At 47.6% G+C, this 17541-nt stretch overlaps 1 protein-coding gene across 1 annotated transcript; it reads right to left on the reverse strand.

The window, feature by feature from the left end:
- Positions 1-722: 722 nt before the first annotated feature.
- On the reverse strand, positions 723-4397 carry LOC118679451 (amiloride-sensitive amine oxidase [copper-containing]-like). The gene is made up of 4 exons (XM_036356224.1): positions 2813-4397; positions 1657-1942; positions 1194-1326; positions 723-992 (listed from the first exon to the last, which is right to left on the reverse strand). Exons 1-4 carry the CDS (start codon positions 4395-4397, stop codon positions 723-725), a joined length of 2274 nt encoding a protein of 757 aa, XP_036212117.1.
- Positions 4398-17541: the final 13144 nt, after the last annotated feature.

Consider the following 17541-nt stretch of genomic DNA (forward strand, 5'->3'; position numbering starts at 1 on the left):
CTGTCACCTATGTTGAGGTGCGGGGGTTTCCCATAAAGGTGTTGCTCCTAAGTGGGACATGCACAGGTTGTCTGGACAATCCGCTTGAGGCCTGCGCCAATACCTTCTGGTCAGACACTTTCACAGAGACAGCACTGAGATCTGAGCCGAGCCAGAGAAATTACACACAGACAAACAGGTTAGATGCAAGCACACAGGGGGTTTATTTACCAGTTCCTGATGGGTCTCAGACGCTGGGAAGGATCCACCCGGCGATGCTCGCTGACACACACAAAGGGGTAGACAGCGCCGTTGTCTGCTGGCTCTTTTGTCAATCGACAGTTAATTGGGCAGAGTTTGGTGCTGGGAACCAAGACGTGAGCACACACAGGTCCTCACGCTCTGGCGACAGGAGAGCTATGAGCTGCTGGGTCCATCAAACTGTCTAATCTTATAGCCCTCTGTAGACGTGGTCTTTGTTGGTGTGTGTGTTATCAGCGGCTGCCATGTGTGGATCTACCCAGGGTCTGTTAATCTATGGGTATGTATAGGCTTTGAGCGTTCCCATCAGATAGGTTGTTTATCAGTACTAAGCAGAGCTACAAGGGTGCATTCCTGGGTCCCACACAGCATTCCTATATCTAGCATTACTATAACAGTCCACACAGATTCACATGCTTTAAGTCTTACATTCTAAGGTCCTAACATTAGGTGCCATAATGATTACTATAACAAGGGGCCCTTCACACAGGTCTGTAAGTCCCATTGTAGCTAAAGGGGGTAGGCTTCCAGCAGTCCCTGCCCTCCTCAGGGATCCATCGCTGCACGTAGTTGGGACCTTTGTCCCGGGGCCACACGATCACGGTGTCCCTGGATGCCACGGATGGGTCCTCGGGGAAGAAGTTGAAGGGCCGGAGCATGAAGCCCACGGAGTTCCCGGGGGTGGCCGTGTTGGGGATGTCCTCTGAGTGGGGGATGTGCAGGAAGCCCACTGTCACCCAGGCCACCAAGTCCTGTGGGAGAGAGGGGTGGGCAGTGCTGACGGGCTCGGAGAGGCGAGGGGTGGACGACCCCTCAAGCTCTCCTCATAAGGAATGGGCAGGTCTGGGGACACTGAGCTTGCTCTCCACACAGCGAGGTGCTGCTGGCACAGGCCCCGGGACAGGGCACAGCTCTAGTCTTGGGCTGGGGCTGGAAGAAGGTGGGGCCAGTACCTCTTCTTCAATGTTCTCATTGTTTTGAAGAAACTCCTCAAAGACCACAGGCGGGTCCCAGGGGTCGTTCTGGTTGTAGATGCTGCTGCTGCACAGCTCAGACTCCCGGTACTTGGTCACTGCCAGGGGGTACCTGCCGGGCAGAGCAGTCAGGTGGCTCTGGGCACGGGGGTGGCCCAGCCCCTCCCGGGGCACATCTGCAGGGTCAGTGACGTGGCTTTCCCCGATTTCCACATCATGTCTTGGGAGCCTGTCAGTCTGACCCAGGGTCAGCGGGGGCTCAGGTGCTCAGAACAGGCCTTCCACTCCCCTCCTTAAACACAGAGCCATGCTCTGTAACACACACACATACACACACACACACACTGCCACACAGACCCAGAGTCTCATAGACAGAAACACAGCCACACCAGACACAGGGTAGAGCCTCCCCCAGCCCCCCCAACCTCCCAGGCCTCCTCACCTGGCCCAGGTGAAAGCCCGCTCCTCCTGCCAGCCGGGCGGCAGCACCTGCTCAGCCATGGAGTGGATCTGCAGCCGGTAGCTGCGCTGGTGGCCCCAGCGGTTCTCCTTGGGGCTGGTGAAGAGCAGGTACTTGGGCAGAGTCTGTCCGAAGCGGAAGGCCGCCTGGCGCTCGCGGGAGTACCCCGTCCGCTCTAGGGTTGGCTGGACCAGCCGGTGCTCCGGGCTCCAGGGGTTGGTGATGTTTTCTAGCTTCATGCCCAGCGTCTGGAAGCTATTCTTGGTGCCTGCGGGTGTGAAGGGAGATGCAGAATGAGGATCCAGCACCCAAAATTCTCCTCCCCCATTTTACACTGGGTTCTCCACTCCAGACGACGTCCAGCAGCAAACCATCAGGGGCGAAGGGGTTGTCGGGGGTTCGCATGGAGCCAGCTGTGAGGTGGGAGGAAGGGATTAAACACAAAAACCAACAGGGGAACCGGAGGATGATGCGATAGGTTGCAGCAGCTGCGGTGGTTGCGGTGGGACTGTGGGCAGTTCCTTTGAGCACTGGGTCCCAGGCTTTGGGCTGTCTTGTAGTCCCATGGAAAGGGGCGGCCGTCTTTTCACAGGCGGGGGCTGTGTCCACCACCTGCTGATCCCAGGGTGTGGGTGGCGGGGGCGGAGCCAAGTGGGGAGGGCGGGGTGAGGAATGGGAGCCACCTGTCTGGTTCTGGCGGCAGTTCTGACTTGATGTCAGGCCACATCCTGCCAGGAGCCCTATGCCACAGTGACACCGTTAACCCAGGAGACACAGCAAGTAACCCCAATGGTGCTGCGTCCACCTCCAGGTGCCAGGCAGCAGCGACCTTGCTGACATCGAGCCATTGTCCCCTCTGCTAACCTGAGCGCACCTTTCTACCCAACCCACACGGCCCAGGGGTCAGCCAAGCCTCAAGGCAGGGACAGGGTCCAGACTGCCACAACCCTGGCAGCACTGGGGCGCTGATCACGTTCACTCCTTATGGCAGCTCAGGGACTCCAGCCCTGCGGGCTCAGAGCAGGTGGGGCAGGTTCTCCTGATGTTGTGCATCTGGGGTGCAGCATTGTCTCCCACAGGGAAGTCAGTGTTTGCATAGAGAGATCTGCCCTGGACGTCTGGCCCCAGCGAGTCCTACCTGCCACGTCCAGGTCTACACGGTAGTTCACCAGGTGAGTGTGCATGTTGCCGATCAAGTGCGTGTGCAGGCGCGTCCCATGGCGCAGCCCCTCGGGCGTGTAGAAGGTGGCGTGCACGTAGCCAGTGGCGTGCATCTTGGCCTCCATCACCCCGTTGGGGTAGAAGATGAAGTCCCAAATGTAGTCGTAGTTGTAGACCGTGGACGTCGTCCGCAGCACCAGCACCTGGCCCTGGAGCCCTGCATAGAAGTTGAAGCCACCGTTGAAGTCGGAGTCAAAGTGGCGCCGAATGGGCACCCCCGTGGGCATCTCGAAGACACAGAGGGCTCGGGGATAGTGGACAGGGTCGTCGGTATCATAGTAGTGGACAGCATCCAGGAAGGTGGCCGTTTCTGGGCAGTCGATGCCAGGGGCCAACTCATGGGTGACGGTGCCCAAACCCCAGCCCACGTCGATGTACTTGGTCTGCATGCCCGCAGGTGTGTGGCCTCCGTACAGCGACACTGCGTCCTGGAGGCTCACCTCGTAGGCAATGCGCTCCCCACCAAAATGCACATTCAGCACCTGCAGCCCCGTGGAGGACCGCAGCCTGAAGGCAAAGCTCCAGCCCCCGTAGAGCACGGCGTTGCCCTCCAGCCTGTAGCGGGGGCCTTGGGGCTGGACCGGGTGGGGGCCCTTCACGGTCATGGGGCTGGGGAAGTGCCCGCGTGGCTTGTAGGATGAGAAGAGGGGCGGCTCCTTCTTGCCCTTGGCTCCCTTGCCCTCGGGGAGCGGGTCCTCCAGGACCACCACGTCCACCTCTCCGGCATCGTACTTCCGGGCCAGCTCTTCTGGGCTTCTGTAGAACTTCCCATTGTACCAGACCTGCTCCACCGCCCAGTCCTGGGCGTTCATGCTGCTGTGGTCCAGGAGGAGCTCCAGGCCTGTGGGGTGCAAGAAGAAGCCTTCCACAAAGCGCTGCAAGATGAACCAGGTGCGGCGCTCGCCCGAGGCCAAGCCCTGAGGGGCCACGTCGGTGAAAGTCAGGCATCGGGTGTGGCAGTCCTGGAAGGAAAAGCCCGTGGTGTCCAGGAAAAATCGGTGCAAGGGCCTGATGGCCTCCTCCAGGGTGTGGTTCAGTAGGACATACTCCGCCGAGGAGATGGGCCTGGAGGTCCAGGACATCCGGTGCCCAGGCCTGGGGGGCAGCGGGCGCAGGTAGTGGGGCCATGGCAGGGGTCCCACGGCAAACTCGGTGACGTTGGGATGCTCCTGGGCTCCGAAGAAGATGACGGCACGCGCCTCCCGAGCCGGCCGCCTCTGACCATGGTCCAGAAATTTCAGCACCTGCTGCTTCCTGGGCAGCAGCATCTCAATGAGGAACACGTAGTTCTTGGTGATGGTTGATCCTTGGGAGGGCTCCAGCCTCAGGTCCTTCCGGGACCAGAGGAAGCTGCGCACAGCCTTCAGCTCCTTGGTGCTCAGGTCCGCGAACACCCCAGCCTGGCTGCGCAGTGTCCGTGGGGAGTGGTTCGCCATGGCCAGCGTCTGCAGCATCAGGATGGCAGCCATGGCCCAGCCGAGGGCCGGGCTTTCTCGCCTCATGGCTCTAGAATGTGGGAAACATGAACTTAGTTGTTTTATGGGAAGATATGGGTTTCCACTAGGCTGGCCCCGTAGTTTCCCAATAGACACTGCTTCGTCCCTTGGCCGCCATGCAAGCCAGTGGCAATGCTGGCGCAGCTGGGGCCCCAGGCTGCTCAGACCTGTGCTTTCCATTGATTTTAATTCTACACTCTCCTCGCTTGTCTGTAAGCCTTGTTTAGTCCTGCAGATTTTCATACCTATGTCAACTCCGCTTTCCCCTTATGTGTGCATTATCTCAGAATGGCTGCACCTCTACTGCTGTGGGCTAAGACTAACAGTAATTAGTTTATCAATGTGATATTCAGCAGGGCTGAAAATCAGGATAATATTGCCCTGCTGTGGGCCAAATGGCTCAGGGCAATCCTTACCCTGATAATCCTGTTACTGTTTATCAAACTTTACCTTTGATATGCCTTATGCATTCCTAAAGGGCAAATGTGTATTCAATTGAATAAAAGCAAATGGGACCCACAAGTCAGAGAGCCTCTCCACTAGAGAAAGGTTTTCCACCTGGCCCCCTATGCTTATAAATTCATATTTCTTGTCTAGTGTATTCGTTTGTGCACGGCTCCTTTTCCAGATCCTGAACCATAGCCGCAAATGGATGCAGTATTCACATCTGTTGCCTCCTAAGGGACCAGGAGAAGAAGATTCACCTGAGGGATAAACTAAGAAAGAATGAAACTCCCGGAAAGGTGGGAGGTTCACCGAAAAGGTGGGGAAATTCACTGTGCACAGAACCCGTTGGAGCTTCAGAGTCATGAACCATAAGTGGACGAGGAATGTCTTTTATTACAGCCAGGCTATAATGGGGAAGAATTTGAGTAAAAAGCAAAAACATCAATGTAAATTTCTAGCTTGCATGGTCAAGGATAAAGAAATTTAGGTGTCAAAGGATACTCTCTTAAATCAGGCTCAAGTAAACAAGTGCCCTTGTCATCTTTAAGTATGTGGGCTCTTGTTCAAACTGCATTATGCCCACTTAGTATTGAGCATCAAAATTCTGTAATGCCTAAAGCCCTGGATCCTCTGCCTGTAGTGTGGAAAGGCTCAACAGCTAGAAAACGGGGCTAATCGTCATTTTACAAAAGGACTCTTTAATGCTTTGTCTGAAAATGACCATATGACACCTTGGGACAAGCAAATTTTAGCTAAAATAATTTTAGAGGCCAGTCAGTACTATGGAGAATAGAATAGGATAAGATCCATGAAAAGAACTCTGGCTTAGTAATTCTTGTCTATATGTTATGGGTGCTTGTCTGTTGATTGTTATCTGTCTCTGTTGTTTATTGTTAGTTTGTTAAGCATGCCTTTATTTTAATTTAATAGAAAAGAAACAGTAGATGGACAGGCCATTACTAAATTTCCCCAAAGCAAACAGAAGGTGGGAACGGGGAGAGAAAGAATATAAGTGGAACACGTGGCCGATAACAGAGATCCTAGGAAAATTCCCTAGACAAAGGGAAGTAACTAAAAAAGGCCCCTGCCCAGTCTTATGGTAAACCTGTAAAATGGACGCCCACTCTCAAGAGTGTTATTAAAAGTCTCATTTTTGCCATGTTTTTATTTCCCAGTCCATCATTTGAAATTTGAATAGATGAGACATTTCTCACAATTTAGGGATGCGTTTGGGATTTCTGTACCCATGAAGAGGAAAAAGCTAGGTTAAGAGAAGGTGTGCCCTGCCCGATTTTGGCTGGCCTCCTGGACTGAGCCCCATCTCTTCATGGATGCTGTAGAATAAATCCAAGACTGTTTTTCTTTAAAAGATGGCAATAATGACAGAAAGAAAATATACAGGCTGTGTTTGGGCAACAAGATTAGTGTTTCCATAATAATGGGTAGTTCTTGGATAATAATGGACAGCATTCCAAGGTTGCCTCCCAAATCTTGGGGCACTCCTGTTTTTTCTTTTTTAAAAAATATATTTTATTGACTTTTTACAGAGAGAAATGGAGAGGTATAGAGAATTAGAAACATCGATGAGAGAGAAGCATCAATCAGCTGCCTCCTGCACACTCTCTACTGGAGATGTGCCCGCAACCAAGGTACATGCCCTTGACCAGAATCGAACCTGGGACCTTTCAGTCCGCAGGCCGACGCTCTATTCACTGAGCCAAACCGGTTAGAGCAGGGCATTCCTGTTTTTACAAAATAAAAATCAAATAATACTTTCACATTTAAGCCAGTGAAAGTCAATAACTTATCTCTGTTACAGAATTTGCCAAAGAAAATGCTTTGGTTAATAATAATTGGCTTTAAAATCTTAAAGTTATTAAAACATAAATAAATAGATGTAACTAAAATAAAGAATCCTATATAATAAAAGCCTACTATGCTAAGTGTCCGGTCATCCAGTGACCGGTGGACTGTTCAACCAATCAAAGTCTAATATGCTAATGATATACTAAGGTTGCTCAATCGCTAGCTATGACAAGCAATGACCACTGGGGGTAGACAGTCGACTGGTTAACCCATCGCTATTATGTGCACGGACCACCAGGGGGCAGGTGCTCCGACTGGTAGGTTAGTTTGCTGCTGGGGTCTGGCCAATCAGGACTGAGCGAGATGGGCTGGACACACCCTGGAGCCCTCCCACAGACCCTCCCCAGCTGGCCAACCTCCTGCATCCCTCCCCAACCTTCCAGCCCCAATCAGCCCACCCCAGGTCGGCCTGATCAGGACTGGGTGAGACAGGGCCGGACATGCCCTGGAGCCCTCCTGTGGTCCCTCTCCAGCTCTGATCGTGCACTGGTGGGGTCTCTTGGCCTGACCTGTGGCCTCTCGCAATCCAGGACCCCTCAGAGGATGTTGGAGAGCCAGTTTCGAATCGGTCCTGCAAGCCACTCCCTTCGGAGGGTGCCAGACACAGGGCTGGTGAGCACTCCTGTGGCAGTGCAAACCTCTCCCAATCGGGACTGATTGGGCGCGAACCCAGGACAGGCGCAGTGTGGCCGGGATGAGCGGGAGTGGGAGTAGCAGGTAGGAGCTGCAGGTGGTGTTGGACTGCGGGTTTCGGCCCGATCCCCACAGGCCACTCCAAGGGACCCCAACCAGTGCATGAATTCATGCACTGGGCCTCTAGTTTATAATAAAGCTTTTCAGTAATAGTTATAAATATATTAATAATTACATTATTATCCAGTCACTCAAGAGGAGACTGACTGCATTGTGTTAGAGGAAAGAGCCAGTTGTGTTTCCTGCAGCAGCAACCTTAGAAGTTATCTCTAAGGAGGAATGTGGCAGTTTTAAAATCAAAGTGGCTACGGGCCTGCTCCCCCCTCCCCCTGCCTTTCCATCAGCTTTCCACATGACAGGCGGGGATATTCGCCAGCCTCACATATAGTTTTACAAAGTCTTTGGCAACTTAAAACTTTAGAACTTTGCTGAATTAAATAATACAAATTATTAAATATCTAGGTATTTTTAAATGATTAAACACTGAAATATTAATCTGAGTTTGCCTCATATGAAAAATCTAAAAACATAGATTTGAATCTATTACTTAAATATGTCTTGTATTTTATTTGAAATATATCCTTAAAAATATAAATATATTACTAATCTAAGAAATGCTAGGTATTTAACTTGCCACCTAAAATTTGAGGTTTCTAAGAGTTTAAAGGTCAAATTAAGTTGAGAGAAATTATATGATTGTTATGGCAGAATACATAAAGTATAGTAATTCATCTTTGAGAAAAATAATTCCTGTATTTTCTCTCGAAAAATTAGTAGTTCAAAATATATTGTAGTCCTTATATGTACTACATGTAGTAAAATTTCAACCTAGGATATAATATTTTATTGGCCTGATTTAAAAAAAAGGATTAATTCTATGGTCTGAACCAAATGTTTAATATGAAAACCGTTTTAAATTTAATTGATATGTTTTAGAATAATTACAAAGAGTGTATAATATTGAAGTATTGATTGAATGACTGTCCCATTGATTGTGATCTTACTGGTTATTGAAGCACATTCTTCTGTACCTGGAAACAGGACAGCACAATTACCCTGAATTGTTTTAGTGGCCACAGGTGGTGCGTTCCAGCTGACTCAGTGGTCCCGAGACCAGGACAGCACAATTACTCTAAATTGTCCTGACAACTCAGTGGTCGGGAGACCCGAGGGCTCTAGATAATGTATTTCTGTCAATTCAGTGACTCCGAGACCCAAAACTGTAATTAACATGCTTAATTCTGCTTCTGTAATCTGTTTTTTTTACGAGCCAGGTGCCACATTCCAAACCCTGGGATATAATCAATACCTTTGTGATTTTTGCCTATATAAGTCTGGTTTTGCCACCATCTTATTGCTATGAGATTTGGGAATGGCCCCTCATAGTCCCAGATTGCAATAAATGTGACTCTTTAATTAGACTTCTTGAGGCATCCTTCTGTCATTCGCGGGGTACATTACAACATTTGGAGGCCCCAGCGAGATGCAGCTCCTTAGAGGTGCTGTTTTGGACGCAAAGGGAGGCAAAACCTCCCCTGAGTCATTCATGGAGACGGAGGGGTCTCTAGGGGGTGTGCAACCTGAGAAGTTCCAGGGCCCCAGAGAACTCCCTTCGGATCCAGCGAACGGGCAGGGGACATTGGCCCATCCCTAAAAAATTTATTGGAGTCACCTGAAAAACCTCTAGAGGTAAGTTCTGGAGTTCTGGGACCGGTCACTGGTAGTGGACTCAAAAGAGGGCTGGACTCAGTGGAACCTTGGAGTTCGACCGCCCGACGCGACGGCGTCTGGGGGTCCTGGTCTGGGCAACCTTAGGTTGCATTTGTCTGGTTTCGTCTTTACTAGCCTTTTTGGTTTTGGATTTTTGTGAGCCTTTTGGTTTTGGATTTAGATTTGTTTTTGAGCTTTTTTGGTTTTTGTTTTTGTTTGTGAGTCCAATGTATTTGTGAGTCCAATGTGTTTAGTCTGTTGATTTTGTTGTTTCGCCGAAATCCTCTTGGAGGACATTGAATGGTTCTTTCCTTCCTCTTTAACTTTTGGGGGATTGTGTGAATGGATTACTGATGTAGGTTATCAAGGATCTCTAAGGACTTGTCCTGTATCTGGAGTAACGGCTTCTAGATGGTATTCACCGTCTCTGGGACTTCCAGGAGGAGGGAAGTCAAAACTCGGACTGGCAAAGGGTTCGAGTCTGGCCTGTCTTTTAAAAAAGGTAGAAGAGAAGCATTCTTAGGCAGTTTTCTACTGCCTCTGTTCAGGGACTTGTTCTGTATCTCGGCACAACTGAAACTGATTTGTTGGTATTTTGTGGTGTAAATGTGGCATGCGCCTGTGTAAAAGTATTTTTGTTTGTTTCTGTTTCGTTTTGTTTCCCTTGAAAAAACACCTTTTAAATATCTCCTGAGTTTCTGTGGTGATTCAAAGTTCTTAATGGGGAATGTATCTAGTTGTCATGTCTATTTAGTCTTGTTTTCTTTGTTCAGTATGAGTACCATTTCTGTCTGGATGAGACATGGGTCGAGAATCCTGTCCTGGGATGTGGGAAAGGGAGGCCCCCACATCTGTTCCTGTCAGGCCCCCATCAGAGGACTTGGGTAGTGTTCCTGTTATCTGCTCAGATCCCAAGACTGTAAAAGTACTTGTTCACTGAAAGGGTGTAAGTGTGGATGTTTATTTGATGTTTGTATGTCTACTTAGGTATAATTATTTGTTCATGTAAGTGTGGAAGTCTTCGAGAAAAAAAATGTTTGATTTAAGGCCGAATGCTCTGACTGATAGCAAAACATCCCCAAGAGGCCACTGGGTTCTTTTCCCAAAGGCGCTTGCTCTCTGTCAGAGGTGGAATCGGCCCGCCTAACTAGTAAAAATTTCTGTCTATGTTTGTGTACTAGGGACTTTGATTTGCTCTGTGATAGTTCTGTGTTGGATTGGGATTTTGGAATTCTGGGGTAGATTTAAAAGGTATTTGTGGCTTTTCTAGTCTGATTGGGGCATTTAGGAGTGGGGCTCACAGTTCCTCAGGGCAGAGATTTTATGGGCCCTTCCCCCTGCCTGTGCTGAATTAAATAATACAAGCCAGTGTCATTTGGCTTGCTGCTTAAAGGAAGACAATGGGCCCTGGAATCTGTAAAGGTGGGCAGGAATGAAGCTGGTCAAATGTATTGAAAGGGTTCGGTACCTGTTGCTGCTAGCAGAGGAGGGGCTGATATCCCCTTTCAGTGCACTCTCTTGGGAGAGACTTGATTGCTGCTCTGTCACAGGGGACCAGTACGATGGCAGGAGCCTGGTACCCAACCCAATGCCACAGGAGTGCTTTGTAACATGCAGGGCGTATTTCCCATGGTCAGCTAAGGGCTGCTGGCCCCCACCATGCCACCATTGCTGGCTGGAGGCAAGTGCTTTTTCCCAGTGGGAACAGAGAGAAAAGGGCTGCCAGATGAAAATGCCTTTCCCCTGTGGCAGAAGCACCTCCACTGGTCACCTGGGGACCTGCACCGAGCTCCCTGCCTCCGCCTATCCGCTGGCATCTCCTGCACCCTCTGCTCACCGGGGTTGTAATTGCCTCTCATCCCCTGAGGGGTTGTTTTGGTAGGCGCGAGAGGAGGGAAATTTCCCTGTGCCTCCTTGTGCCTCCCTACACCCCAATGAGACCCAAGAACTCCCAGGGACAAGGCCTCCTTGGACATTTTTCACCATGTTCTGTTGGGGGTTTGTGGCGGGGGGCGGGGGGGGGGGCGGGGTGCTTAAAAGGCAGTAGAAGGAATGAATTGGTCACAGCTGGTAGAGGTAGCCCAGAAAGTCATTAACAGTCGGGACACCCCAGAGGAGAAACAGGGCTTAAGGAAAGAAAAGGCCGGCAGCAAACTAGGAAGGAATTAGTATGCCTATTGTAGGAAGTAGGGGCACTGGAAGAGAGAATATCCTGGTAGGTTAACAAAGGAAAGCGGAAGGCTGAGGGGAAAACCCAAGCTCTGAAGGATTTACACTCAGGGAAGGGGACTAATAACGCCAGGACTCCTTTTCCTTGAACCCCTTAGAGCTCAGAATAATAATTTTTTAGTTTCCTGGTGTGTTCTGGGGCAGCCTATTCAGTCTTGACAGAGCCAATGGGACCCATAACATCTAAGAAGACATCGGTCCAGGGAGCCACTGGACAAACTGCCTTTTTCCTTGGACATCAAAGAGGACTGTGGACATTGGAAAGAACATGGTAACACATTCGTTTCTGGTCATGCCAGTTTGCCCATACCCCTTTCTTGGACGTGATCTCTTACAGAAACTACAAGCCACCATATCCTTTGAGGGGGATGGAGCACACTTCACCATGGATCCAAGGAAACCAAGCCCGGACCCATCGTCCCCTGCCTGCATTCTTCTAACCTGTCCTCTCTCAGATGAATATCTCTTGCAGGAAAGGGCCAAGGTGACTGCTTACTTGGGGAAATTACAACATCTCTTTCCCATGGTTTGGGCAGAAAACAACCCCCCTGGGGTTAGCAAGTCATCAAGCACCTGTAGTAGTCCAAATGCAAGTCACTGCCACTCCAGCTTGGGTTCGGGAATTCTTAGGGGCAGTTGGATACTGCCATCTGTGGATACTGGCTTTCGCGGAGATTGCTAAACTGGATCGAAGTGGAACAATGGGCCTTTGAGGGGCTAAAGAAGGCTCTCATCTCAGCTCCTGCCCTAGCCTTGCCAGATGTCAGGAATCCCTTCCATCTCTACGTGAGTGAGGTAAGGGGCATTGCCAAAGAGGTTCTCACCCAGACTCTAGGTCCTTGCAAGAGACCTGTGGCCTATCTGTCTAAGAGACTAGACTCCATGGCTGCAGGGTGGCCAGCATGCTTCTGGGCAGTGGCCGCCACAGCATTGCTGGTAAAGGAGGCAGATAAGCTGACTTTGGGCCAGGAACTAGCCCTGACAACACCCCATGCTGTGGAAGCCCTCCTTTGAGGTGCTCTGGAGAGATGGATGTCAAACACCAGGGTCACCCAGTACCAAGCTGCCAAGGAAGCCACCCAAAAACCAGTGGGGCCTTTACAAGAGAAGGTATTGGCAGAACAGAAGCACACTACCAGAGGACCAAATGGTTGGTGGACTCTACCAGATGGCAGACTGTTGGTCCCAGAGGCTCTAGGTCAGACTTTAGTTGCCCAGTTATACCAGGCTACCCACATAGGTGTCACCAAGACTTCTGAACTTTTGTGAGACAGGTCACAGGTAAATATGCAAGGTAACGGGGGTCCCCCTGGGAATTCAGGCCTGGGGAAACTCCCCAAGAGAGCATTGGGAGGTGGATTTCACAGAGATTAAGCCACCGGCATCAGGATATGAGTACCTGCTAGTTTTTATAGACTCTTTCTCAGGATGGGTTGAAGTCTGGCCCACCAGGACAGAAACTGCCTCTATAATGGTCAGAAAATTACTCCTGGAGATTATACCTAGATTTGGGCTATTAGCAGTTATAGGATCAGATAACAGCCCCGCCTTGTAGTCAAGGTATCTCAAAGTATAGCTAAGGTCTTAAGCATAAATTGGAAACTCCATTGTGCATACCGGCCACAAATTCAGGGCAGGTATGAACAGGACTCTAAAAGGACTTTAACTAAATTTATCCCAGAAACCGGTGAAAACTGGACCAACCTCCTGCCTTTGCCTACTTACAGGCCAGGTGTACCCCCAACGGGGAGGGATTCTCTCCTTTTGAAATCATGTTTGGTAGACTTCCCCCAATCCTACCCAAAGTTAGGGGAGGAATTAAAAGCTCCTTGCTCAAGTCCTTGCAGGCTCTGCAGTATACCCAGAGAGCCACCCATAAGCTGGTTCGAGACGCCCTGCCAGTGCCACCTCGGACCCTGTACATCCCTTTCCAGCCTGGGGACTCGGTGTGGGTAAAGAAGTTCATGACCCAAGGACTCACCCCAACTTGGAAAGGACTATACACTGTTGCCCTGCTGACGGCATCCAGACCTGACTACACCACTCCCAGCTCCTGCACCAGAAAACGGCCTTGATCCCGGCAGCCAGCGGCCTCACCCGTGAGATCCCTAGCCTGGGCTCCACGCAAGCCAGGAGGAGGCTCAACACCCGCAGGAGGGGAACTGGACTTAAGTGAGGACAGTACTGACGGGGACCGTGGCACTAGGGCACTTGGTAACTGTAAGAACATTTTTACTAGCCAGTGAGAAAGTCCATGGCCAAGTGGGGCTAGATGTGCTAGGGGACAGGAGAGCAGGAAAAATTAAATGTGCCAAGCTGGCAGTTTAGAAAAATTAATTCGGTCTAACTACTTGTAGTAGGGGGTAGTACAATCCCCTAACTAATGAAGATGAGTCCATGATTTGACTCATGTACATAAAACCAGTGGGGAATGAAGTATTGATTGAATGACTATCCCATTGATTGTGATCTTACTGGTTATCGAAGCACATTCTTCTGTACCTGGAAACAGGACAGCACAATTACCCTAAATTGTTTTAGTGGCCACAAATGGTGCGTTCCACCTGACTCAGTGGTCCCGAGACCAGGACAGCACAATTACTCTAAATTGTCCTGACAACTCAGTGGTTGGGAGACCCGAGGGCTCTAGATAATGTATTTCTGTCAATTCAGTGACTCCGATACCCGAAACTGTAATTAACATGCTTAATTCTGCTTCTGTAATCTGCTTTTTTTACGAGCCAGGTGCCACATTCCAAACCCTGGGATGTAATCAATACCTTTGTAATTTTTGCCTATATAAGTCTGGTTTTGCCACCATCTTATTGCTGTGAGATTTGGGAATGGCCCCTCATAGTCCCGGATTGCAATAAATGTGACTCTTTAATTAGACTTCTTGAGGCGTCCTTCTGTGATTCTCGGGGTATATTACAACAATATAATCTTTGGGTTATGTATATTTGATAGTCTTTCCAAGTTAAATTTCAAGACTTTAACCGAGAGATAGCTTTGGGACATTTTAAGGGCCCTAGAATGATTCAAGGATTTATTCTCTCTTCTTTAAAGAAATATTTTTAAACCAAATTAGGTTGATCTACTGTACTTGAAATCACGTGGGAAGCTTTATCAAATAGAAATTAATAACTGTGTCCTATTTATATGCATATATTTTAAATGGTATAAGGTTTCAACCTCTAAGCTTGGCAGGACAAGGTTGCATACACAGTGCCTCAGATAGCCTGCTTTTCAGATAGGCTGGGGGTGGGGTGGCATCTGTACTTTATAGGTCAAATGTATAGGTTTGCTTACTTTACTTCTTCAATAGAAATGCATGCTTTGATTACTTGATGGATTGGCTCTTTACAAAAAAATCAAGGTCTTTTATAAACTCATTTATATGGGAAGCCACTATTTTATGAGCAATTGGTTCTAACAAAGTCCAAAGTCAAATTTGCATACATATGCAAATGAGCAGTAGCCAAAGAGAATGCTGTTTAAAAGTAAATTTAAGCTTAATAGAAGGATAAATTTTAAAATCTTTTGTTACTCTTTACAAAGTAAACTAAACATCATTATTCAAGTATTAAATCTCACCGTTAATGAGACACCATAACTAAAAAGAGAGTTACTTTTACTTGAAATGTATGCATTGCAGTATTGGGCAGCATACTTCTCTCCTATTGTGTTTTCTGAATAGCAACCGAGTTTGTTGCTCTATTTAAAAGAAAGAAAAGGTGTTTAGAGGAAACTCCTTAACTGTGGCTTAGAGATCATTCTGGGAGGAAATACAGAGGGAAATGCTCTTCACATATCTAGGCACTGTAATTAAAAGTCAATATATTAGGCCTCAAAAGGTAGAAATATGAAAAGATTGCCTTAAGACTTTAAATGAGTTTTAGAAATTATTAGAGAACATTAATTAGTTAAGACTTTATCTAAAAATCTCTATGAGAGCCCTAACGGTTTGGCTCAGTGGATAAAGCATCAGCCTGTGGACTGAAGGGTCCCAGGTTCAATTCTAGTCAAGGGCATGTACCTTGGTTGCAGGCACATCCCCAGTAGGGTGTGTGCAAGAGACAGCTTATAGATGTTTCTCTCTCATTGATGTTTCTAACTCTCTATCCCTCTCCCTTCCTCTCTGTAAAAAAAAATCAATAAAAAATATATTAAAAAAAAATAAAAATCTCTATGGGAGAAATGACAAGTTTATTCAATATACTAAGAAAGTTTTTATGAAGTATATAGAAAGACCTACAGAATCATTTTCTAATTTCGTGGCTTGCATGTAACAGCAGTTTGCAACCATCTAGAAAATATAAATGACAAGTGGTTTGGAGCCATCTAGTAAATCCTATCTTCCCTAAACCAAGGACACTTAAGACTAAATTATTCGCATTTTTTCTTTCTAAAGAAAGCTTATGTCTATATACTCAAAAAGACTGACAACAAAAATCCAATTAGTATCATTTGCTGTCCACACCCAAGGACAAATGAAGATAGAAAATAAACCTTATTTCAGACTGATTTAAATTGGCAAATTGAAATAAGTGAATATTTAGGGGAACTTAGTTGTCACCTACTAAAAAACAAGTTACTACAATTTTTATATCACACCCCTATTATTATACCAAAAATGCTATACAAGAACCTATTTCTGGAGCATTAACTAGTTTACTAATGGTTCATCTAATAGTAAAACTAGTTATCATGCAATGAATTCAGACTGAGTCATCCAGATCAGTCATACTTCTGTACAAACAATTGAATTAGAAGCTATCAAGGCTGCATTGCAGAATTTCCAAAAGCCTCTTAATATTATTTCTGAACTGTATATGCTGCTGGCCTGGTAAACAGAATTGCAACTACTCAACTAAAATGGCTCAGTGACCAAAGTCTATTTATACTATTTAAACAGGTCCTGGTCCTTCAACAAAAGGAAATGCATATGCCGATCAATTAGTTACTTTAGTAAATCAGGCCACAGAATCTCATCAGCTTTTACATCAGCCTGCCAAAATGTTGTCTAAACAATTCTCATTAACTCGGCAGCAGGCAAAACAGATTACCAAGGAATATCCCTCTTTCATGTTCCCAATTTTAAAAACAAAAAGGGGGAATAGTGGAGAAATCTCCTGTAAGTAAACTACATCAAGCCTTAATTACTTAAAATTTTTTCACTTGTAATGCTGATGGCAAGACACCCATAGAATTACACTGGTGTCAGAATAAGCTAAAGGACAATGGTCTGGTCAAATGGAAAGATCCCGTCTGGTTTATGGAAGGGTCCCTTTATTAACTTTTGGTCGAGGATATGCTTGTGTATTTCCAGAAAACTCCTCCAAGTCTGTGTGGATTCCTGCAACATGAATCCGAGGGAGGACCTCGCACCCTGAGCTTCACCCTGTACCAGTGGCTGCAGACAGTGGACTGCTTCAGCCACAGATAGCAGTGGCCCCGGGCAACTTGCTGAAGATAAGGAATGGGAGGAGAACAAGAAAGAGGAGAAGCAGTCCAGAAATGACGTGGGGGATGGTGAAGAAGCCTTCCATGCTAGCAGTCATCAGTTGTGTGATGGTGCGGGTTGCCCTGAACAAAGCCAAAGAAGGTCGGACCTGCATTGTCATTGCCCACCGTCTGCCCACAATCCAGAACTTGAATATCATTGCTGTCATGTCACAGGGATAGTAATTGGGAAGGGGACCCACAAAGAACTAATGGCCCAGAAAGAGGCCTACTACAGACTAATTCCTTAAATGCCTGGCAGCAATTTAAAAAGGACATGAAAGAACTCTGTCTCATTCTTGTTCCTTTTTTTTTTTTTTTAAAAAAAACTCCGCTTAAGTAGGCAGTTTCTTTCTTTCTTTCTTTCTTTTTTAAAAATATATTTTATTGATTTTTTACAGAGAGGAAGGGAGAGAGATAGAGAGTTAGAAACATTGATGGGAGAGAAACATCGATCAGCCGCCTCCTGCACATCTCCCACTGAGGATGTGCCCGCAACCCATGTACATGCCCTTGACCGGAATCGAACCTGGGATCTTTCAGTCTTCAGGCGGACACTCTATCCACTGAGCCAAACCGGTTTCGGCTCATTCTTGTTCTTATATGTTTATTTCTAGTCTGCAGATGCGGAATGAAAAGTCTTAAAAGGACTCAAGCTCTGCAAATGGCATACACCTTTCTCAATTTATTAAGAAAACAAAAA

The sequence above is a fragment of the Myotis myotis genome, unplaced genomic scaffold, assembly GCF_014108235.1.
Source record: "Myotis myotis isolate mMyoMyo1 unplaced genomic scaffold, mMyoMyo1.p scaffold_m19_p_25, whole genome shotgun sequence".
Classification (NCBI taxonomy): Eukaryota; Metazoa; Chordata; class Mammalia; order Chiroptera; family Vespertilionidae; genus Myotis; species Myotis myotis.

What these genes read in the sequence shown, in the direction of transcription:
- LOC118679451 (XM_036356224.1), bottom strand. Translation starts at nt 4,397, where the DNA reads ATGAGGCGAGAAAGCCCGGCCCTCGGCTGGGCCATGGCTGCCATCCTG. An exon ending in CGGGCTTTCACCTGGGCCAG is followed by an intron (nt 1,327 to 1,656) that starts GTGAGGAGGCCT and finishes TCTGCCCGGCAG; the next exon opens with GTACCCCCTGGCAGTGACCA. An exon ending in ATGAGAACATTGAAGAAGAG is followed by an intron (nt 993 to 1,193) that starts GTACTGGCCCCA and finishes TCTCTCCCACAG; the next exon opens with GACTTGGTGGCCTGGGTGAC.